This window comes from Paralichthys olivaceus, chromosome 8 (assembly GCF_024713975.1).
Source record: "Paralichthys olivaceus isolate ysfri-2021 chromosome 8, ASM2471397v2, whole genome shotgun sequence".
NCBI lineage: Eukaryota > Metazoa > Chordata > Actinopteri > Pleuronectiformes > Paralichthyidae > Paralichthys > Paralichthys olivaceus.
The window spans coordinates 27,195,563-27,219,094 of NC_091100.1; the positions used below are offsets into that span (position 1 = coordinate 27,195,563).

At 43.1% G+C, this 23,532-nt stretch overlaps 1 protein-coding gene across 10 annotated transcripts in view; it reads right to left on the reverse strand.

Annotated features, from left to right (window-relative positions):
• glra3 (glycine receptor, alpha 3) overlaps positions 1 to 23,532 on the reverse strand; it is a 115,213-nt gene that overhangs the window by 36,933 nt on the left and 54,748 nt on the right. For 4 of the 10 annotated variants that reach the window (XM_069530103.1, XM_069530113.1, XM_069530108.1 and 1 more), the window contains 3 exons: positions 10,078 to 10,301; positions 8,928 to 9,010; positions 5,244 to 5,294 (listed from right to left, as the gene is read on the reverse strand). In XM_069530103.1, the coding sequence (XP_069386204.1) occupies positions 5,244 to 5,294; positions 8,928 to 9,010; positions 10,078 to 10,301 (358 nt within the window). The remainder of the gene's footprint in view (positions 1 to 5,243; positions 5,295 to 8,927; positions 9,011 to 10,077; positions 10,302 to 23,532) is intronic. The other 6 variants (XM_069530112.1, XM_069530105.1, XM_069530109.1 and 3 more) reach the window with 5 other exon arrangements.

The window sequence follows — 23,532 nt, forward strand, 5'->3', positions numbered from 1 at the left end:
CCTGTGGCAGCAGCAAAAAGGGAAGGATTAAGATTAAGATTGCTTTATTATCCCACAATCATGCACACACAGCACTACATACAAATGGGGAAATTTGGCCTCTGCTTTTAACCCATCCGTGTGATTCAGTGTCATTCACAAACTTCTGCAGTATCCTCTTCACTGTTTGATTACATCTTTCAACCAGACCATCAGTCTGTAGATGGTAGGGTGCGGTCTTGATAGCTGAGATTCCTAGTTGCTTGTGAAAGAGCTGCATGTGCCTGGAGGTGAAATTGGTTCCCTGGTCTTTAAGATCTCATCTGGAATTCCCACTCAGTGGAACAGCTGTAACAGTGCACTCAAAACTGTGGGAGCAGTGACTGTGCACGGGGGGAAGGCCTCTGGAAAACGGCTGTCATAGTCACACACAAGTCAGTAAATGTACTGGTGGCCACCACTCTTTTTCACAAAGGGGCCCACAATATTTCTGCGGAAAGGAGGGCTCATAACAGGTGGACATTTACCTTGTGTTTCTTGTGTTTGGATTTGTGTTCTATTTGATTGGTTACTGAGTTCTCTGTTTTGTTTTGAAATGTTGCTCCTTTTGTGTCTATGAAAGGATGCGTGCAGAGATGAGGGAAGGAGTGAATAGTTTTGGTTAGACTTGACCTTTTTCTTCATTTTGTTTTTATTGGGACAAAGGTGGCCTGATGGGTTGACCAGAGATTAGAGGTGTATCTGAGGCATGGCCCTGCTCCTGAACCTAAGTTAGCTAGTTAATGTAATTAAACCAGCAAGGTCATGGCCCAACTATATGTGATTCAAACTTTTGAATGAAAATTTATATATTGGAAGGGGGGACTTCTCACCCTTCATGCACTATATCAGAGTAGCCCTTGCCCAATAATAATGTCCCATTGTTTCTCAAATGATTGTTTAATGTATATGTGAAGCCATTTAACATAGTTTGCAAGTGGTTGTTATCATTTTTAAACCCAAGACAGTCTATTATTTGTGAGCTGATTTGAAGAAATCAAACTTTCCTTTAGGCTATGCACCATTGTTGCATGGTTGCCTGCTACAAGCAAACTTACAAATAACCTTACACATAGAAATAATAGCTAGTTATCTGGCTGACTTCAGTCTCCTTAATTCTGTCTGAGTACTGCTGGAAATGCATGCTTCCTCCTCATGTCTGCTGTGTGTGTGTGCGTGTGTGTGTGGCTCAGCCATACCTGAGCATAGACATGCAATGATAAAATAAAATGATATTGGTGGGATGTCTGCTTTTAATCTGATATAAATCTATTATATCATCATTATCCCAGCGCAACCAAGTCCAAGGCAGTCACCCAGGGAGTCATGCACAGCTCCCCCAAGTCTGCTTACAGTGATAATCTAGAGCAGTGATTCTCAACAGGTGGACCCATTTTCAGTGGGGCGCAGGCCTTTGCCGGGGCAATAAAAAATGTTTAAAAAAATATTAATAATCTGTGCTTTCATTTTGAAGAGGAATTTTATGCAGCGGGGTGCTGTCTTTTCACACTCCTTAACAGTAGGTGGCGATAATGCCCTGTAATGCTAATTGACACCCGCCATTTCAAAGCATAGATTATATGATGTGAAATGGCATAGAAGAAGACTTGCAAAGTTTGTTTTTAAAAGTGAATTGAACATGGTGAAACGTAAATACGACACTGAATATATTAAGTATGGATTCTCCTACATTGAGGACAACAAAGGACAAAAACCTCAGTGTGTTTTGTGCAGCGAGGTGTTGGCACAAGAAAGCATGAAGCCTTCAAAATTGAAGCGGCATCTGGAAACAAAACACACCTCTCTCAAAGATAGACCTGTTGAGTACTTTCAAAGACAACTTCAAGACCTGAGGACATCACAAAAGTGTCTCACTTCTTCGTGCTCCAAACAAGACCAGGCACTCCGTGCGTCTTACAAGGTGGCACATCGTATTGCTAAGTTAAAGAAGCCCCACACCATTACAGAGGACCTTATCTTACCTGCAGCCATGGACATGGTCAGAGAGGTGTTGAATCAATCTGCAGCGGACAAACTGAAAACTATACCTCTCTCAAATGACACTATAAGCAGGCGAATTGAAGACATTTCAAACAACAGACCACAGCTCGCATTAAGGCAAGTGGTAATTTTGCATTACAAATGGACAAATCTACAGACATATCTACACAATCTACACAAAGCGGTTTTACTCGTTTATATGAGACATGTGTGGGACGGGGACCTACAGGAACAATTTCTCTGCACAAGAGAGCTCCTTACTACTACAACTGCAGAGGACATTTTCAGCTCCGTGGACTTATATTTGAGTTGAGTGGGCCTAAACTGGGACATTTGGGTCGGTATCACAACTGATGGCACTGCCTCCATGACAGGAAAAAACTTGGGGGTCTTGCGGAGAATACTTGACAGAGCTCTGAATGCGACTTGGAAGCACTATTTTTTGCATTGGGAGGCCTTGGCAGCAAAGGAGATGGTGCCAGTGCTTCATGAAACATTAAGAGATGTCGTCCAAGTGGTAAACTACATTAAACGGAGTGCAAAGAACACCCAATGTTTTCAAAAACTGTGCCAAGATCTTGGTAGTGAGCATGTACAGGTGTTGTATCATGCTGAGGTACACTGGCTTTCGAGGGGAAAGGTACTGTCCCGTTTTATGAAATACGAGATGAAATCGCAGCCTTTCTTGCCCAGAACAATTCGCCTCTCGCAGACTTGCTAAGCAACAGTGTGTGGCTCGCACACGTTGTTTATCTCGCTGATGTGTTTGAACAATTGAACACATTAAATGTGTCTATGCAGGAGAGGGGGCACAACATTTTTGAACAATATGACAAAATCGATGCTTTCAAAAAAAAGATCTCAGTGTGGGCATGCCATATTTCTAAAAGCCGACTCCACATGTTTCCCAACGCCTGTCACGAGGGACAGCAACTGGACATGGCAGGAAAAAATCTAATGAGGAAAACGATCACGACCCATCTGAATAAACTTCTGGAGCAGTTTAATGACTATTTCCCCAAGAAACAGAGGGATGACGACTGGATACGTGACCCCTTTGGAATCAACATGGAAAGCGTCACGTTGCCATGCAACGAGGAGAGTCAGCTGGTGGAGCTGTCATGTGACTGCACGCTGAAAAAGAAATTCACGGAGGTAAGCCTCTCCCATTTCTGGTGCAGCACTGTGATGAGCGAGTATCCTTCCCTTGCCACTTGAGCAGTAAAAATCCTCCTGCCATTCAGCACTACCTATCTCTGTGAGTGTGGCTTCTCAGCTCTGGTTCAGCTGAAGACAAAACACAGAAACAGACTGGACATTGAACATGACCTCAGAGTTGCTTTGTCGACTATAACTCCAGACTTTGAGACTCTTGTGAGGTCCAAAAAACATCCCCAGTTCTCCCATTAACTCCTCCAAACTCAGGTCTATGATGTCAGTAAGGTTGAAGTTAGTGCTGCTTAATTTTCTTCAAAGCACAATGTTTTTCAGAATTTACCAATGGATAAGTTAATCAGAAGAAAAGTTAATTTTGTGTACTTGAATCTTTTTGAATTGCACTTTTTGTTAAATATATTTTGAGTTTGTGGAAGAAACTGAATTTATACCATAGTGCACTGTTGGTTATATTTTATTGTATTTTTTATTTATTTATATTGCATGAATAAGTGACTGAATACACTTTAAGAGCACAGTTACTGAAGTGTTACTGAATGTTATATTAAATCAGTTTGAAAAGTTGAAATTTTTCTTTGATTTGGGTTGCGGCTTCTCATTAAGGGGTGATGGTGGGTCCTAAAGCCAGACCAGTTGAGAACCACTGATCTAGAGTCTTTCATACATGTTTGGACAGTGACAAGGTCATGTTTAACAGGTTTTACTTGCTCTGTCAGTAATTTACTGCTCCTCTCTGTGTCTTTATCATGAGCACTGCCAACAGAATCAAGCCAAACTGAGCACGCCCAGTCTTCTCCTCCAGCTCTCCATACTTTGTCTATGTTGACAAGTTCTGTAGTTTTTACCCAGAGTTTATACATATGTCCGATGACACTCTCTTTGTGTGACAGAGAGAGAAAAACGAAGTCAGTGTGTGCCGTTACCTTGCCCTCACGTTCTGGGAATGTAATAAAGAAGCGACGCAATTATTTTATAGTAATCAACCACTTATATTAAATTTGGCCCCAGACAAACGTGATCACTAGCAGTTTGCACTGTACTAGAAATTTTTGGGGGAGGCAGCGGCGGGTCAAAATCTCGCAATTCTCTATGCAGGCAAAACCCTGGACAGGCAGGTCAATGATCTGGATATCTTTAATTTATTATCTAGGGTAGTAGGGGCAGGGGCGCCACAAGAATTTTGGGCCCCATGACAAAACAAATCAAATTGGCCCCCCCTGCGCAGCTGTTGTCACCACATCTCTAGGACATAACTGACCCATCAAAAGCTTTACATAACTCTAACTTTAAAGGCAACTGTCTTGCTTCTTGTAGTTCAATACTAGAACAATATGTACTGCAATTGAGTTGTACATGCAACAGTCTGCATACAGCATGCAATTCACTATTTGATGCAAGATTAAAAGCCCCCATAAAAAATATGCTAAAAGGCTATCTTTTACAGTCTCAATGTATTTTTTATTCTAAAATTTCAAAATGGAAAATTCTCTAAACATTAATGAAAGATTAAAAAAAAATTGAACAAACTTAAATATACATTAACTTTTCAATCAAAATAAATTAACATCCTCATCTCAAAATAATGAAAACAGCAGATTTTTTAACTTAGCTGCACATATATGCCAACAAGAAAACATGTAAACTGGAATTTCCACACCAGGGTTATTATAGTGCTACAAGACAGATCAAGTGATCACTAAATCAATAGGTAATAAAGTCTTTATCTATAGTCTGTATCTATAGATGCCATAATTCAATCTAAATGAAAGCATCAAACTGCATTATTTTAATATTGTCTGTAACGTACATGCAGGCTGAGGTAGGCTACTCAATGTTTCCAACTGTCCAGAATCCAGTACAGACAGTAGGCTGTTTTTTATTAAATTTCATAATGATCATTATGTGAGAAAATAATTTGTGTTCGAATTTCTGTCATTAGTAAATATTCTGTTTCCTTTTTTGTAATGGTAAAAAGAGCGACAGAGAAATCCCCACAGACTCCCTGCAATGATGCTAACTGGCATGTCATTGAACACAGTGTTGCTCACCTTCTTCACTGGAAGACAGGGCTGCTGCCGACTCATCTGTTGTTAAGTCTGCTAAAAGGGGCAGGGACAACTGCTTTAATATGAGTATCTTGCTAAACATTTCCCTGCATTAATTGAATGTTTGTGAAATATAGGCTACACTAGTCTCTATCTAGCTATCTGATTTCACGATGGACATTAATCCAACAGGTTAATACCACTCACAGACTGTAGGCTACCCACCACTCTTGGAGAAAAACTAGGTTACAGATTGACACCCTTTTTTAGTCTTTCCTCTCTCTCTTTTCTCTCTTTCCTCTCTTTCCTTTTTTGAAAACCAGATTTTATTTTACTAGGCAGCATGGCGATCACTGTAGTTCTGGCGCATCTACTGACTGCTACCAAACACCGTCACCGATAAGTGCGCTAAGGCAGGACCAAACCATTCCATGCAGATACAGAGGGGTTGTCAGTCAATATGGATGTTTACTTTTTGGTCAATGGGGACATTTAACTTGTACTGCCAAAAACAAGTAAAAACAAAAAGATCATTAATTGTATTATTATATTTGAAATATATATATATATATATACTCAGTGATGGTGGTTTAATAATCTTATATTAATTCTGACCTATTTGTTGGGGCCGCTGTCAGTCAGGGGCCCATGGAATTGTCTTAACTTTTCCCCCCTATACGGCGCCCCTGAGTAGGGCTCCATCGGATTGGACAAATGTATTGCTATGCTGAGCATAAATGCATAGCACATGAAACACCATTTTTTTGCAGTTCAAGCAGGCTTTTGAGATACGTATATCTGGATCTGGGATCTGGAAGCACTGGAGGCTCTGTGCATGTTATTGCTAAATTGTTGACGGAGGCTGAGTAGAGGTGGAACAATTGTGCTTTAATGTTGCTTTGGTGGAGGGGAATGCCTTCCCCTTGCAGGAGACAGGCAATGGACTATTCTCTGATGTTGAGCTCTGTAAAGCCTAGATTATGCTTCTGCGTCACGTCGACGCCGTAGTTGAGCATTCGAAGTTCTGCGTCGAGGGAACGTGTTGCTCTGCAATTCACCGCCATGGCGTTAGGGGGTGTAGCTGTGTGTTTGTGTGGTTATAGCCGAATCCTCGCTTTTTCTTCCGTAAAGTAAACAACAGTAAACAATGGCGACCGAGGTGGAGCAGCTGTATTTGTTGTTGGAGCTCATCAATATTGAAGAACAAATGCTTATATTGCAAATGTTGAAGCGCAAGCTACAAAGAAAACGTTTGCGGAGGTGGTTTTTACGACGAGGAAGAAAGACCGGAAAAGCAACTGCCGGAACTTACATTCTGAGCGGACCAATCACAGCGCTTACGGTCCGCATCGACGCGACGCGTAGTTAGGATTTTTGGGAGGCGCACGTCAGGCTACGGCGTAGGGGTCTGTGTCGACGGCGTAGCTACGGCGTCGACGTGACGCAGAAGCATAAACTAGGCTTAAGTCAATGAGGAGGCAGCCAAATGCAAAGGAGGAGAAACGTTGTGGTGGATTAGGGGTTGGCAATGTTATCAGCCCTTAATGAGGGGAGGAGCCCTGAATTCTTCCAGGAGTTAGAGAATTCTTGTTGGGGGAGCAGGAGCAGAGATGTTGATGGGGACAAGTTTGTGAATAGCAGAGCTCAACCCCACTGTGAAGGTCGGTCATTGTCTGTCTGCTTTAGGTCAGCTGATCTCCTGTTAAGAATTTGTGATGAGTTTAGCTTTGATAAGCGATTAGTATTATTGAGGAAATGTGGTCTTGCAACACATGAACCACAGTTTGTCTTCGAAGAATCTGAGACAAACAGAGTCTGATGTGTTGACCAGGTGTACAGGCTTGACAATGAACCAAAGTCTGCATGTCAATATATTTGGCCAAATGCGATGGAGCCCTACTAGATACTAAATTTAACTGGTTAACTTCATTTAAAAAAAAACTACAAACCAAGTCAAGCACGGAAACAATAAAAAATGTACAGTATAGTTTAGAAATGTTTTAGGAGAACTCACTAATGACAAGGAATAATTATGATCTAGGCACCGGAGCATTACCACAGGCCAAGCAAACAGTCTATTCCAAGCAGGCAGGTTTAGATCAGGGTTATTATAGTTAATGAAAACTAAGACTAAAACTAAAACTAGTAATGAAAAAATAATTTAGTTAACTGAAATAAAAATAAAAATTACCAAAAAAATGAAAACTAAATAAAAACTATAATGAACAATGCAAAACTAACTAAAACTAAACTGAATTGCAGATAAATTCAGCTTCGTTTTTGTTTCGTTTTCTCCCTCGATTACTGCCTGTCCTGCGGGTGATGGTTAAAGAATGAAATAAAATGACTTGATAAACCATATTGAATGAAACCTTGAATATATTTAATGAAGTCAAGGTTTCATTCAATATATTCAAGGTTCATTCCATATATTCAAAGTTTCATTCCATATATTCAAAGTTTCATTCAATATATTCAAAGGTTTAATTTCCTGAACGGGATGCCATAATATATAGCTGGATCTATATATACTTGAGCTGGAGCCATTGAGCTGGAGCTGAATAAAATACATACAAGGCATCCAACTGTTCTCTGTGCCCTGGGGCCAGAACATGCTCCTGACTGGACAAAAGATGAATTAGTCATTATAATCCTATCAACATGATAAACATGAACATGACTTTGTGTTTCCTTGAAAAGAATATGCAAGCCTGCTCACAGGTTGAAACAAACTGTCAAGAAACCCTAAAAAGTTGCATTACTGAGTGAGATTAGCTTTACTTTAACATCTTCCATCAAAAATATGATGAATTATAAATCAGAAGAAGAGGAGGTAAGAAATGAACAAAGAGGCACAGAAACATGTACACAGATGTGCAGATGTAGTTCAGCTGAAAAGTGTGTAATACTTACATCTGTGTGGAAATTACAAAAAGCAGGGAAACAAGGTTGTAACACCTCTGGTGATTTTGTCATTGGGATTAAGAAATTGACTACACAAATGAGAAAAATGTTTCATTTAAATTTTAACAATAGCAAATAAATTGAGTAACACTAACAGAAATGGTATCTGTCCCTTGTGTCATATATGGTACTTGGTGTCAAATGTGTGCAAAGTAATATTTAAATGTAAATACATTTACATTTAGGGCATTTAGCAGACGCTTTTGTCCAAAGCGACTAATAATAAGTACATTTGTCACAAGAGAGAAACCACAACATATCACCGTCGATGGGGTAAAACGAAATATAGAAACAATTGTCAAGCCCTCATCTGAGGATCGTAACTGCTATTTATTTATGTGAGGACAATTGAATTTCACCTAAGTGCTGTTTGTGGGTTGACACTTTTAATGTTGAGGTTAGGTTTAGGTTTAGATCCAGTTCAGGGTAAAGGTTTAAACATTAATTGTGATGGTTAAGGTTCGAGTAAGCTAAATGCATTGTCTCAATGAGGGTCTCCACTGGTTTTAAATCTGTATAGTTACAATATAGGGACTTGGACAAAAAGCAAGTCCCCACAACGTAAGTTATTTAACATTAAACAGGCTTTAAGGTAAGGATTAGGTTAACGTTTAGGCAAAATTATATTTATTGTCAGGAAAAGTTATTGTCCGTCCAGGGAATAAATGTAGGTCAATGTAATGTCCTTCAAAGTCATAACTGTGCGTGTGTGTGTGTACTTACAGCTTTCCAGCTGCATGATACAAGTCTGAACATCCATGGGGAAGTTTTTTAGATCCATTGGACATGAAAGAGTCAATGTTAGTCTGAAAGTGAAGAAGGGAGAGTGAAGAAATTAGTCGGTGACAAGGTTTCAGTGAATCCATTAATGTCATACACATGTACTCTGTGGGCCTGATCTACTAAGATCCCAAATAATGAGTGCTAAATTGTGTGTGCATTGGATAGGTTGGTGGGCATTTTGCGGTTGATCAACTAAAAATAATTGTGTGCGTTACTGGTTTCCGCCATGGAGCATTATGGAGAGCAGTGGGACCGCAAGCACAAAGTAAAATTTAATGCCATGGAAATGGAGGTGTTAGTGGAAGAGGCAGACAAACATGTTGTTGAGCTACAGCAAAGTAAACCAAAGTATTTGCATCTACTCCTCCCGATATTTTGAGCACTTGAGTAGAAAAGACCGATATTGCATATTCATTAAGGCAAACATACTAAATGGACAGTGTGTGTTATTCTGCACACAATCCTCAGTGTTAGTAGATCAGCTTGCATGTTTTTTTGCGGGTGAAATCCAGTTTGCACACGTTTTTACACGTGCAAACCTTTAGAAGATCAGGCCCTATCTGTGCTTATTTCATACTAATGCAGCACTAAGGGAGATCTATTTGAAGCTCCACAACTGAAGCCAAACCTCTCTGAAATATCCAAGATGTGACAGCTTCCATTTCAATACATTGTATAACTACACATTATTTCAGGCTGTATACTGTTGTATTGTATAATTGCAGGCAAGCATGCTGTTTGTGTGTGCTCCTTACGTAAATAAATGATGCTATCTCTGGGTAAAATCAACTCAAATGCAGTTTTCATTATTCAGTGATTGCCCTTGAAAAAGGCAAATCCTACAGGTTCAGATGATGTCTGTATACCACATGTGGTGGATTCCTCACAATTAATTTTCTTTATGTGACATTGCTTAAATGTGTGCCTCTGGTCACAAAAATGTATCCTCACACTCAGGAAAACCTACTACAATAATGTTATCCCTTCTCTGGACCTGTATCCACTGACTTATGACTTATGACTGACCACTCTGTCTCACAAAGGATGTTCCTAAGCAGCTTGAATACTGATGCCCACCAGCTGCAATTACCTAATAGAGTACAAAACATTTCCATTCTTAAATATCCTGAGCAGTTTGTTGTCTGTAGTGACTTCATGAAAGTGGGCTCCCTTCTCATTGGCAAAGAATAGATCTGGTTTCCATATGGAGTCTAACATAGAGGGGTCCAAGTCCAGAGAGTCATCTGGGTACTCAGCATAGGCAAGCCTGGGATCATTCCATTGTTGACGAAGGAAGATATTCACACGGTAGTCCTACCGACACAAAGAACAGAATGAATATGGGTAAGAGTTAGTGAAACACAGTTTATTTTATTTTATTCTATTTTATTTTATTCAATTTCTTATATATTGTTGTTTTTTATATTGTTGTTTTATGTACATAAGTAGTGCACCAATGACACCAAGGCAATTTCCTGTATGTGCAAACATACCTGGCAAATAAAAGAATTCTGATTCTGATTCTGATTTAACACAGTTTGACAAGTGTCTTAATATGTTCTGGATATGGATGTCACATTGTTTTGTGCAGTTCTATACATGAATACACTTGATGAAAATGACGTGATTGGCCTTTGCATTTGTAACCCAGTGACAATAAAGGGTTAAAATATCCAGCAAGGATTGTTCTTCAACAGGTAGTGAGAGATCAGCCACTCAGAGGTGATAGGTTGGTCATGTCCCACCTCAAGCTCAACATGATTGATAGATTCAACAGGTAGTGAGAGATCAGCCACTCAGAGTTGAAAGTTAGTTATATCCCGCCTCCAACTAAACATGATTGAGAGATCACAGAACACCTGCATGATCAGTAGTGTGAGAGAGAGAGAGAGAAGTTGTCATGTGGGAGCAATCACAGCAGAGAAGTATAATTAAAATGAATAAAGTTAGTAAAGCAAAGAAACTGGAACAAATTGACCAGAACTCAGAAGGTCCCGGTTTTTCCATTGATATCGGTAAGCTAGTAGTCTGAAGTTAATGAAGCAAGTTGTGAGTACATGCTCCGTATTGCGCTGTGTGTATTGCCTATGGTAAATATGCTAGGGATATGTGCATGGTTGTTGAGTACAGGCAGTGAATTAAAACAGTAAGCTTTTGGTATAGCCTGATACTAGAGCAGCTCTTTTATTTTCTAGTTATATATTTTTGTTTTTATGTTGTAATGGCAGTGTCCACAGCTCAGTATTGCATGTCGACAGGAAGATGCAAAAATATAATATTGTTGTTCATTATTACTGTACATCTTCAAGAGGTAAATATTACACATATTATTGGAAATGAGAAATGATAGTGATAGTTTATTTGTACTTTCACAAGAGAGAGGACACTAAAGAGCATGTGTGTTAAAATTGTTCCTAATACTGGATCGAGGTGATACTTAATGCTTTTGTTATAATAGCTATGTTAAAAGGTCATGATTAATCAGTATTATAGTTTACAATGATGTATGCTCTATTTATGATGATGATTGCATTACACTCATTGAACTAGAGTGTAATGCAAGGCCTGAACATATTATCATTAAGTGTTATACAGAATGTTTACCTTAATGTTATGTTAGTGTTATGCTTTAATGGTGTGAACACTGCGAGCTAGTTCAGGCAGCCAACTCGCTTGACCATGTGATCGTTGTGCCTCCATGGGACGTTTCTCTCTCTCAACCCGAATGAGTCTGAGTCCTCCAATGAAGTAGTCAGCTTTATTCCTGAAACTTGGAATCAGTCCTTCGAGATTCACTCAGAGTGTGAATCAGACGTCCAGCATCGCCACCTTGGCTCCCCCAAACCTCTCAGTGCAACATTCATTCATCAGGCTTGAACCATGAGGAGGTCTTCAACTACTTTTTGACAGGCTGAACAAACGCTGGTAACAGCTTTACCAACAGCCTCCTTCCAAAGCCTTGCTGCAATTCATGATTCCCATAGGAATCAAATTCTAGCATGTAATCTGTTTCATTATCCTGGAAACATTCAATGATATGAATATAATATATATACGTTTATGCATATATGTTTAAGCAAATATGCATATATCAAAAAGAATATGCAGCTCTGGAAAAAATTAAGAGACATCTCCAAAAAAATTTTAAATCAGCATCTCTACATGTATGGCAGCCATTCCATTCCAGTGTCTCTTGAATTTCCAATACAGGCAGACCTGATTCTACTCAATGAGGTACTGATTAGGTGATCACCTGAACCAAATCTTATTTTATGAAGAAAGTATAAAAAACAGTGCTGTGGTCATCACTATCCTCTTGCAATAGGACCAGCTGGATGGCAGAAACAGTGCTAGTAGTACCTCAAAAGTAATTGGAATAAAAAAAGGTGACAATTGACAATGCCAAAAGAGTTAAAAAGAAAGGTTTTGAGTGAGGAAAAGAAGGGTTCAATTCTGGTTTTACTGGCAGAGGGATACAATGAGTGTCAGGTTGCTCCCATCCTTAAAATTTCAGGTTTAAGAAGACGGCGGTTCATAAGAACAAACAGACATTAGGGACAACAAAGCTACAGACTCTCCACTCACTGGGATGACCACCAACTCATTCAAATGTCACTCAACAACCGTAGGATCAAGTGACCTCCAAAAAGAACAGCAGCTGGGTTGAAGTGCATGGCGAGGACGGTTAGAAACAGGCTTCTAGCGGGGCTGAAGTCATGCAAAGCTAGAAAAAAAGCCCTTCATCGATAAGATGCAAAGAAGATCCAGGCTGAGATTTGCAAAAGACCATAAGGATTGGACCATAGAGGACTGGAGTAAGGTCATCTTCTCTGATGAGTCCAATTTTCAACACTTGGTTGTCTAATGGTTAGACGGAGACCTGGAGAGGCCTACAATTCACAGTGTCTCGCACCTTCTGTGAAATTTCGTGGGGCTGGAATTGGGCAGATTTGTCTTTGTTAAGGACACATGAATCAAGCCAAGTACAAAGTTGTCCTGGAAGAAAACCTGCTTCCTTCTGCTCTGACAATGTTCCCCAACTCTGAAGAGTGTTTTTTCCAGCAGGACAATGCTCCATGCCACACAGCCAGGTCAGTGAAGGTGTAGATGAAGGACCACCAGATCAGGACCCTGTCATGGCCAGCCCAATCTCCAGACCTGAATCCCATTGAAAACCTCTGGAATGTGATCAAGAGGAAGATGGATGGTCACAAGCCATCAAACAAAGCCGACTTGCTTGAATTTTTCACCAGGAGTAGCATAAAGTCACCACAGCACAACAGCAATGTGAAATAATGTTGGAGAGCATGCCAAGACGCATGAAAGCTGTGATTGTAAATCAAGGTTATTCCACCAAATATTGATTTCTGAACTCTTCCTAAGTTAAAACATTAGTATTGTGTTGTTTAAAAATGAATATGAAATAGTTTTCTTTGCATTATTTGAGATCTGAAAACACTGCATATTTTTGGTTATTTTGACAAGTTGTCATTTTCTGCAAATAAATGCTCTAAATGACAATATTTTTATTTGAAATTTGGGAGAAATGTTGTCAGTAGTTTATATAAAAAAACTATTTAAAACTGGTCTCTTAATTTTTTTCAAGAGCTGTATCTCTGACAGGCCATGACCTCTGCTTAGAAAGCCTATTGTTCTCAGGTTGGTAAAGTTTTGCTGTTTATCTAGAGTCATTCTCTCTTCACAGAAGTAAGGAAATGCTGGGAAGGAGTAAAGAAATACTGAGTTCTCAAATCAAATCAAATCAAATCAAATCAAAGTTTATTGTCACATGCACCAAATAACTTAGCGTCATCAGAGCAGTGAAATTCTTGTGACATGGCAGGCAACATCTACGCAGTAGACGGGAAATACAAGATAAAAAAAATAAAAAATAAAAAAATAAAATAAAATAAAATAAAAAATAAAAAAATATATATAATAACATATGACATATAACATAGTAACATATAACATAGTAACATAACACATTTAACATAACACATTTAACATAACATTTAACATTAACCTAGTAAATAACATTTAACATAACATTTAACATATAACCTAGTGACATATAACATTTAACATAACATTTAACATTTAACATACAACATAGTAACAACATATAACTTTTAACATATAACATAGTACAACAGTTTAAATTTGAATTTAAATGAGGGGCTCGCAGCAGTTTACAGGGTGAAGGAGTGCGGGATATTAAATTAAGTATTAAATTAAATAATATATGTGTAGTAAGTGTAGTTGTATGAATGAGGGAGCAGAATGTACATGGTGATGCGACTGTTCAGTGGGTTAGTGTTGCTGGTTCAGAAGCCTTACGGCCTGGGGGAAAAAGCTGTTTGTGAGTCTGGTAGTCCGTGCTCGGATGCTCCGGTAACGTCTTCCAGACGGCAGCAGTGTGAGGATTCCATAGCCTGGGTGGCTGTGGTCCTTTATGATGTTCCGTGCTTTTCTCAGGCATCTTGTGTTGTAGATGCCTTGCACGGAAGGGAGATGGCAGCCGATGATACGCTCCGCTGTCTTCACCACCCTCTGCAGGGCCTTACGATCAGCAGCGGAGCAGCTACCATACCAGGCAGTAATGCAGCCTGAGAGGATGCTCTCAATGGTGCATCTGTAGAAGTTTGTTAAAGTTTTGGCAGACATGCCAAACTTCTTGAGTCTCCTCAGGAAGTACAGGCGTTTTTGGGAAGTTTTGACCGCCGAGTCCGCTTGTCTGGACCAGGTAAGGTCATCCTTGATGAACACACCGAGGAATTTGAAGTCGGAGACTCTCTCCACTACAGCTCCCTCGATGTGTATGGGATCGTGACCCCCCCTCTGCAGCTTCCTGAAGTCCACGATCATCTCCTTGGTCTTGCAGACGTTGAGAGACAGGTTGTTGTCTTGGCACCATGTTACCAAGCCCCTTACCTCATCTCTATAAGCGCTCTCATCGTTGTTAGAGATGAGACCCAGGATGGTAGTGTCGTCCGCAAATTTCAGGATGATGTTAGAACTGTGTGTTGCTACACAGTCCTGCGTGTACAGGGAGTACAGGAGGGGACTGAGTACGCATCCCTGAGGGGCCCCGGTACTCAGGGTCAGTGAAGAGGAGGTGTGGTAGCCCATTCTCACCACCTGGGGTCTGCTCGTCAGGAAGTCCAGGATCCAGTTACACAAGGGGGTTTTAAGACCCAGGCTCCTGAGCTTGGGGACGAGCTTGGCAGGCACAATCGTGTTGAACGCTGAGCTGTAATCCACAAACAGCATCCTCACATAAGTGTTCGCCTTTTCCAGGTGGGAGAGGGTGGTGTGTGTTGTGAGGGCGATAGCATCATCCGTGGACCTGTTTGTACGGTATGCAAACTGCAGGGGGTCATGGGTGTTCGGAAGGGTCGAGCAGATGTGGGTTTTGACCAGCCGCTCGAAGCACTTCATGATGGTGGAGGTCAGTGCTACAGGGCGATAGTCATTTAAACAGGTGATGGATGGTTTCTTGGGTATGGGGATGATGGTGGCCTGCTTGAAGCAGGTGGGGACTGTTGACAGTTGAAGGGAGAGGTTGAATATGGAGGTGAAGACCTCTGCTAGCTGGTCGGCGCACCCCCTGAGGACACGGCCTGGAACTCCATCGGGCCCAGTTGATTTACGAGGCTTCACTCTTTGAAGCTCTCGCCTCACGTCAGCCACGGTCAGGGACAGAGTGCAGTCATCATCTCGGTCCTCGGCCAGTCTCGCGGATGGAAGGATGTCGGTTGTCTCAAACCGTGCGTAGAAGGTGTTGAGGTCATCAGGTAGAGAGTCGGCGGGCTGATCATCACTGCTATTTCTCCCTTTATAGCCTGTGATGTGTCGCAGGCCACCCCACAAGCGTCGGTGTAACAATCCTCAACCAGGCAGAGACTCAGTAGCAAAGAAAGCGAGTGAGGCAGAAAAATAAAGTATTAAATAAAACTTTACTTAGTTGTCCAGAGAACAAGTCCATACAGGGAACAGGCAGAAAACGAATGTCATAAATCCAAGCAGAGTCCAAAAACCAGGTAGTCCAAACACAGAAGAATTCGCTGGAGAGCATGTACACACACAGGAGACAATGTCAATCTGGCAGAGGGTGAGGGGAAACACAGGGTTTAAATAGGGAATGCTTAATGACAACAAGGTACAGGTGTGTGGGGAAACCAACAGGAAGTAAAGCTAGACACAAGACACAAGAACCCAGACACCAAAATAAAACAGGAAGTGAACTCAAAAACAGACACATGCTGAACAGATTGTTACAGTACCTCCCCCTCAAGGGACGGCTCCCGACGTCCCCGGTTGGTCCGGGTGACGCCGGTGGAAATCTCTTATCAAAGTTTTAGAACAAATGTCCCTAGAGGGGACCCAGGACCTCTCCTCTGGCCCATAACCCTCCCAGTCCACGAGGTACTGAAGTCCACGGCCCCTGCGGCGGGACCCCAGAAGACGCCTTACAGCGTATGTTGGCCCCCCATCAATGACCTGGGGGGGTGGAGGGGGTCTGGTGGGGGGAACCAGCGGACTGGTCCTGACGGGTTTGACCTTGGACACATGGAAGGTCGGATGGACCCTCATAGACCTAGGAAGCTCGAGCTGCACCGCCACAGGGTTTACCACCTTCGTGATGGAGAACGGACCAATGAATCTGGGTGCTAACTTGCGGGACTCCAGGCGTAGAGGAAGATCTTGGGTTGACAACCAGACTCTTTGGCCAACCTTGTAGTGTGGAGCTTGAGAACGGCCCTTGTCAGCCACACGTTTGTATTTGCTGGAGGTGCGGAGGAGCGCCGCCCAGGCTCTCCTCCAAGTGAGTTGGCAGCGGCGCACCAAGGCCTGAGCAGATGGAACTGTAATCTCCTCCTCAAGCTCAGGAAACAGGGGTGGCTGATATCCAAAAACACACTGGAACGGAGAAAGTCCTGTGGCTGAGACAGGGAGAGAATTGTGAGCGTACTCAATCCAAATCAAATTTTTGCTCCAAAGGGAAGGATTTTGTGAAACCACACAGCGGAGTCCTGTCTCCATCTCCTGGTTGTAACGTTCAGTCTGCCCGTTCGACTGGGGGTGAAAACCGGAGGAGAGGCTGGCTGTGGCACCAATGAGCCTACAGAATTCTTTCCAAAACCTGGAGGCAAACTGGGGTCCCCGGTCCGACACCACATCCTGAGGGAGTCCATGTAAGCGAAAAACATGAGTCAACATAACCTCTGCCGTCTCTTTGGCAGAGGGGAGCTTAGGCAGAGGGACAAAATGAGCCATTTTAGAAAATCGGTCCACAATAGTGAGTACAACTGTGTTACCTTCTGATGGAGGCAGTCCAGAAACAAAGTCAATAGAAATGTGAGACCAGGGTCTCCGGGGAATAGGCAAAGGGAGGAGCAAACCGTAGGGCCGCTGGCGAGAAGTCTTATTCTGGGAACAGACGGGGCAAGCAGCGACGAACTCCTGGACATCCTCCTTCAGTGTGGGCCACCAGAAACGTTGTCGGAGGAGACTAATGGAACGGGCAACCCCTGGATGACAACTGAACTTGGATGAGTGTCCCCACTGCAGGACCTGTGGACGGAGAATGGACAGAACAAAAAGCCGGTTTTCCGGACAGCCTGCCGGGATCTCTTCCCCCTCTAGTGCCTGTCTGACCTTATCAGTAATGCCCCATGTCACAGCTCCAATGACGCATGCTGACGGCAGGATGGTGGCACGGGTTCCGGGGTCTTCCTCCCGCTCAAATTGGCGGGACAGGGCATCAGCCTTGATGTTTCTGGAGCCAGGGCGATAGGACAGTGTGAACACAAATCGGTTAAAAAATAGTGCCCACCTGGCTTGACGAGAGTTCAGTCTTTTAGCAGTCCTTATATACTCCAGGTTTTTATGGTCGGTCCACACCAAAAACGGCTGCTCAGCCCCCTCCAGCCAGTGCCTCCATTCCTCCAAAGCCAGCTTCACAGCCAGCAGCTCCCTGTTGCCCACATCATAATTCCTCTCAGCCGGCGAAAACCTCCTGGAAAAAAAAAGCACAGGGGTGAACCTTGTTATCTTTGGAACAGCGCTGGGAGAGCACTGCCCCTGCCCCCAACCCAGAAGCGTCGACCTCGACGATAAACTGCAGCTTTGGGTCAGGCAAGGTGAGGATGGGTGCAGAAGAGAACCGCTGTTTAAGAGAACGGAAGGCCTCCTCTGCCTGAGGACTCCACGAAAACCTGGTTCCTGGGGACGTGAGGACATGGAGAGGGGCTGCAACAGAGCTGTAGTTCCTGATGAATCTTCGGTAAAAATTAGCAAAGCCCAAGAACCTCTGCAGCTGCTTTCTGTCTGTGGGAACAGGCCAATCCATAACTCCACTGACCTTAGCAGGGTCCATCTGGATGCTACCAGGTGCCACAATGAACCCCAGGAAGCTAACCGTTTGCTGATGAAATTCACATTTTTCAGCCTTCACAAACAGCTGATTCTCCAGCAGCCGCTGAAGTACCCGTCGGACATGCTGCACGTGCTCCTCCTCTGACTTGGAAAAAATCAAGATGTCATCCAGATAAATAAAAACAAATTTATTTAACATATCCCTCATCACATCGTTGACAAGAGCCTGAAAAACTGCTGGGGCGTTAGTCAACCCAAAAGGCATGACTAGATATTCATAGTGGCCGCTAGGAGTGTTAAAGGCCGTTTTCCATTCGTCCCCCTGCCTTATGCGAACTAAATGATAAGCATTTCTTAAATCCAGCTTGGAAAAAATTGTTGCCCCTTTCAATAGCTCAAATGCAGAGGAAATGAGTGGCAGAGGATACCTGTTTTTGACCATGATATTGTTCAGACCTCTGTAGTCAATGCAAGGACGCAGGGATTTGTCCTTCTTACTAATAAAAAAAAACCCAGCACCAGTAGGAGAGGAAGAGGGACGGATAATACCAGTAGACAGGGATTCTTGAATGTATTTGTTCATGGCCTCCATCTCAGGGGCAGACAAGGAGTAAAGACGACCCTTGGGAAGAGAGACCCCATGAAGGAGGTCGATGGTACAGTCATAGGGCCGATGGAGGGGTAAGGAGGTAGCGCGGGACTTGTTGAAAACCTCCTTCAAATCCAGGTAGACGGGTGGGACATTAGAGAGATTAGGAAAGTCTGAGGAAGAGTCAGAGTTCTGGGGATAACAACTAGGAGAGGCAGACACGAGACAGGATGATAGGCAAAACTCACTCCACCCCAAAATTAACCCCGTTGACCAGTCAATATGAGGATTGTGTCTCTTGAGCCAAGGCAGCCCCAAAACGAGTGGTACCTGAGGCGAGTCAATAAGTAAAAAGGATAGCATCTCAGCGTGGTTACCTGAGATCGTGAGGCTCAAAGCTGGAGTACAGTGTGTAACATGACACAACAGGCGGCCATCCAGGGCGTTGGCCTCCCGGGGAACAGGGAGTAGTTCAGGGATAAGCTGAAGCTGCTTAGCTAGCTCCCGATCCAGGAAGTTTTCATCAGCTCCAGAATCCACAAAAACAGCTAGCTCCAGGGAAACCTCAGGAGAGCTCAGACAGGCGTGGGTTAATGGTCTGAAGGGAGTATAGGAAATTGAGGTTTGGCTCACCAATAACCCTCCCCTTATTGATGAGCCCGGTCTTTTAACGGACATGACGCCAGGAAATGGCCCAGCTTTCCGCAGTAGAGGCATCTTCCCTCCCTACGGCGGCGCTGACGTTCCTCAGAGGAGAGGGGAGTGCGGCCGAGCTGCATGGCTTCCTCCTGACCACTAGGAGGCACTGTGGCGCTGTCCGCTGCTGTCACTGGAACAGGAGAAGAAGCAGGAATACGAGATGGCGAAGGCTGCCCCCACCGGGCTGGCGGTCCATCGCTGAATCGAGCCTTCTCCATCCTCCTTTCATGGAGTCGATTATCAATCTTTATAGCCAGAGTGACCAGAGCATCGAAGTCAGATGGCAGGTCGAGTGGGGCCAGGTGATCTTTAATGTCCTCGGATAAACTATGCAGGAAAGTGTCACATAAAGCATTCTCACTCCACTCGCTCTCCGACGCCAGGGTGCGGAAGCGGATAGCATGATCGGCTACTCGACTGCCTCGCTGTCTCAGGTCCAACAGTCCTCGAGCCGCCTCTCTGCCTGGTGTGCGGTGATCGAAAACCTTCCGGAGGGCTTCCGCGAAGCTCCTCGCTGAGACACAGGTAACAGACCTCTTGTCCCACTCTGCGGTAGCCCACTCACGGGCTCTTCCTGACAGGTGAGTAATCATGAAAGCCACACGAGAGGTCTCGGAGGGGTAAGAGTGAGGCTGCAGTTCAAAAGTCATTGAGCAGAGTGACAGGAAGGATCGGCAAGTTGAGGGGTCACCATCATACCTCTCGATACTGGGGAGACGGGGATCCGGGTGAATAACAGGTTGAGCCTCCCTGGGCTGGGGAGCAGGCTGAGCAGGTGGAGCCGAACCTGTGGTTGTCAGGCTAGCGAACATCTGTTGCATCTTGGTAGATAGGTCTTGAAACTGGTCTGACAGGGAAGTTTGAAAAGCGTCTTGCCTGGTTTGCAATTGCTGTACGCCACCCATCAGGTGTGTGGGGAAACCAACAGGAAGTAAAGCTAGACACAAGACACAAGAACCCAGACACCAAAATAAAACAGGAAGTGAACTCAAAAACAGACACATGCTGAACAGATCGTTACAGTCGGGGGTCAGAGCTGAGGTAGTTGGATTCCAGCTTGTCCCTGTATTCTCTTTTTCCATCTCTGATAGCCCTCCGCAGGTCCCATCTGGACTTCCTCAAGGCCTCTGGGTCACCGGAGTTAAAGGCAGAGGACCGTGCTCTGAGCTTAGCACGGACATTACCATTTACCCAGGGCTTTTGGTTAGGGAAAGTCCTGACACTGACCCTAAGGACGACATCATCATTGCATTTGGAGATATATGAAGAGACAGTGTCTGTGTATTTGTTGATGTCCCCATCCGCTGCAACACAGAACATCTGCCAGTCTGTTGTTTCAAAGCAGTCCTGGAGAGTGCTAATGGATTCAGCACTCCAGCGTTGAACTGCCCGAAAAACCGGTTTTTCCTGTTTTAGGCGCTGTCTGTAGGTTGGGATTAGCATGATGGAGGTGTGATCCGACTTCCCAAAAGCGGGGCGGGGGAGGGGTTTGTGGCTGTTCCGTATTTGTGTGTAACAATGGTCAAGAGTCTGGTCACCCCGGGTGGGAAAGTTAATGTGCTGATGATATTTTGGCAAAACTTTCCTCATGTTAGCCCTATTGAAGTCACCAACAACAATAGAGGCTGCCTCAGGGTGTGCATCCTCAAGTCCATTGATAACTCCATATAGATCGTCTAACGCGCACGTTTTGTCTGCCTGCGGAGGAATGTAAACAGCTGTGATGATGACGGAGCTGAATTCACGGGGCAGGTAGAAGGGGCGCACTTTTATCGCCAGCAGCTCCAGGTCTGTCGAGCAGCGTGTAGAAAGCACAACAACATCCGAGCCCCAGCGAGAGTTCTATAATAAATGAAGACGTAGCGATATCGTATCCCAGATATGCTTGCTAGGAAATAAAATGGATGGTTTACAATCTGCAGTAACACATAGTTTGCTGATGTTGGTCTTATCTGCAAAAGAACTATACTTATGAACTGAAAACTGAGATACCTAATTGTTTCTGTTTATAAAAAAAATAAAAAAAATAAATAATAACTTAAAATTAACGAACTTCATAGCTGATAATATAAAATAATCCTAGTGATGTTTCACTGGTGTGCAATCATCTAAATTGCATGACTTGTTTTCTTTATCATAGAATGGGCCCTTTATAATTTTTTATAAATTCATGTTTGGAGGGGGAGGGTGAAATGAGGAGTATTCAGCTGCAACATGTAACTATACCTCTAGATGTCACTTACATCTATGCACTGAACCTTTAAGATCACAGCCTTCACCCAGGATGAAGATAAATAAATGAATAACCAGTCTTAAATATTAAAAGAAATATTAACAATGCAACATTTATCCTGATAATTATCAATATTGTCAAACAGGAATGATAATAATGATATAATGTTGATTATTGATACTGAATTATCTATATTGTTCCTTTCCTTTGGTCATGTTGTCTAGCCCTAAAGCCATTCACATACAGATAATATAAATGAATCCATAATATAGACTAGATCAGTCTGTAATCTACCTGCCCTTAATCAGACAGCAGTTTACCAGGCATAAAACCCTAATCCGTTTCATCTGTGGTTCATTTCTCCTACACTACCCCTCTCCGTCCAAGAGCTGCACCGTAAGAAGTTTCCACCTCAAAATCTCAGCCCTCTAAATCCAGCGTTCTCTTCTCTATATCATCCTAAAAGTGGCAAGTATCATTTTTCATATACATTTCCATATTAAAAAAAATCAATAAATAAAAATGAATATAATACTAAAAAATAAAAAAAATTGCAGTGACTTGTTGGGAATGGCATGATTTAACAGATGCCTTGTAAGTCATTGTAAGCCATTTTGGATATGGTTGCCAGAGTAGCCTTACTTCCCCTGTGGCGGTTTTGGGGGGGGGTCCAGTGCCCCTGTAACACTGAGCCTGGCCCCCCCTGTGCCCCCCCCCCCGACCGAAGACTATAATAATAATACAATTATTGCCCAACAATTCCCACAATGAGCAAGCACTCCCCCATTAACAGGGAAAAACCTCTAGCAGAACCAGGCTCAATGTTGGTGGTCATCTGCCTCGACCGGTTGGGGTGAGCAAAGTAAAAAGGGGAGGAGAGGAGAGATGGATGGAAAAGAGGGGAGAGAAGACAGAGAGATAGTGGGGAGGGGGAGGAGGGGGAGGAGGGGGAGAGAGAGGCGAGAGAGACCGGGAATAATTGTGCACCATCAGGTATCAGATCTGAGTAGTTAAAATGTAAACAATAACAGTGTAAAGAAGTTATTGGTTATTATTGATAACAGTCACAATTCATATAGTAATTATTGAATAAAGTGCTGTTGTTAATAATAGTAATAATAGTAATAGTTGTGTTCCTGCAGTTCCAGGGTCAGAGATATCTGCAATGAGAGAGAGAGAGGGACTATGGGAGTACAAAGTGACATAGTCATTGACATGTATTCAAATAAATAAATGAGTGTGGTGGGGACAGAGAGACAGAGAGAAGTGGAGAAGTGCTCAGTGGATGAGTTCCCCCAGCAGTCTAGACCTATATCAGCATAACTAAGGGATGGTTCAGGACTTACCTGATCCAGAACTAACTATAGGCTTTATCAAAAAGGAACGTTTTAAGTTTAAGTTTAAATGCAAAGATGGTGTCTGCCTCCCGAGCCCAGAGTGGGAGCTGGTTGCACAGGAGAGGAGCCTGGTAGCTGAATGCTCTACCTCCTGTTCTACTCTTACAGATTCTTGGAACCACAAGAGAGCCTGTGTTTTGTGAATGAAGTGATAATATGGTGTTATGAGCGCTTTCATATATGAAAGGGCTTGATTGTTAATGGCTTTAAATGTGAGGAGCAGGATCTTGAATTCTATTCTTAATT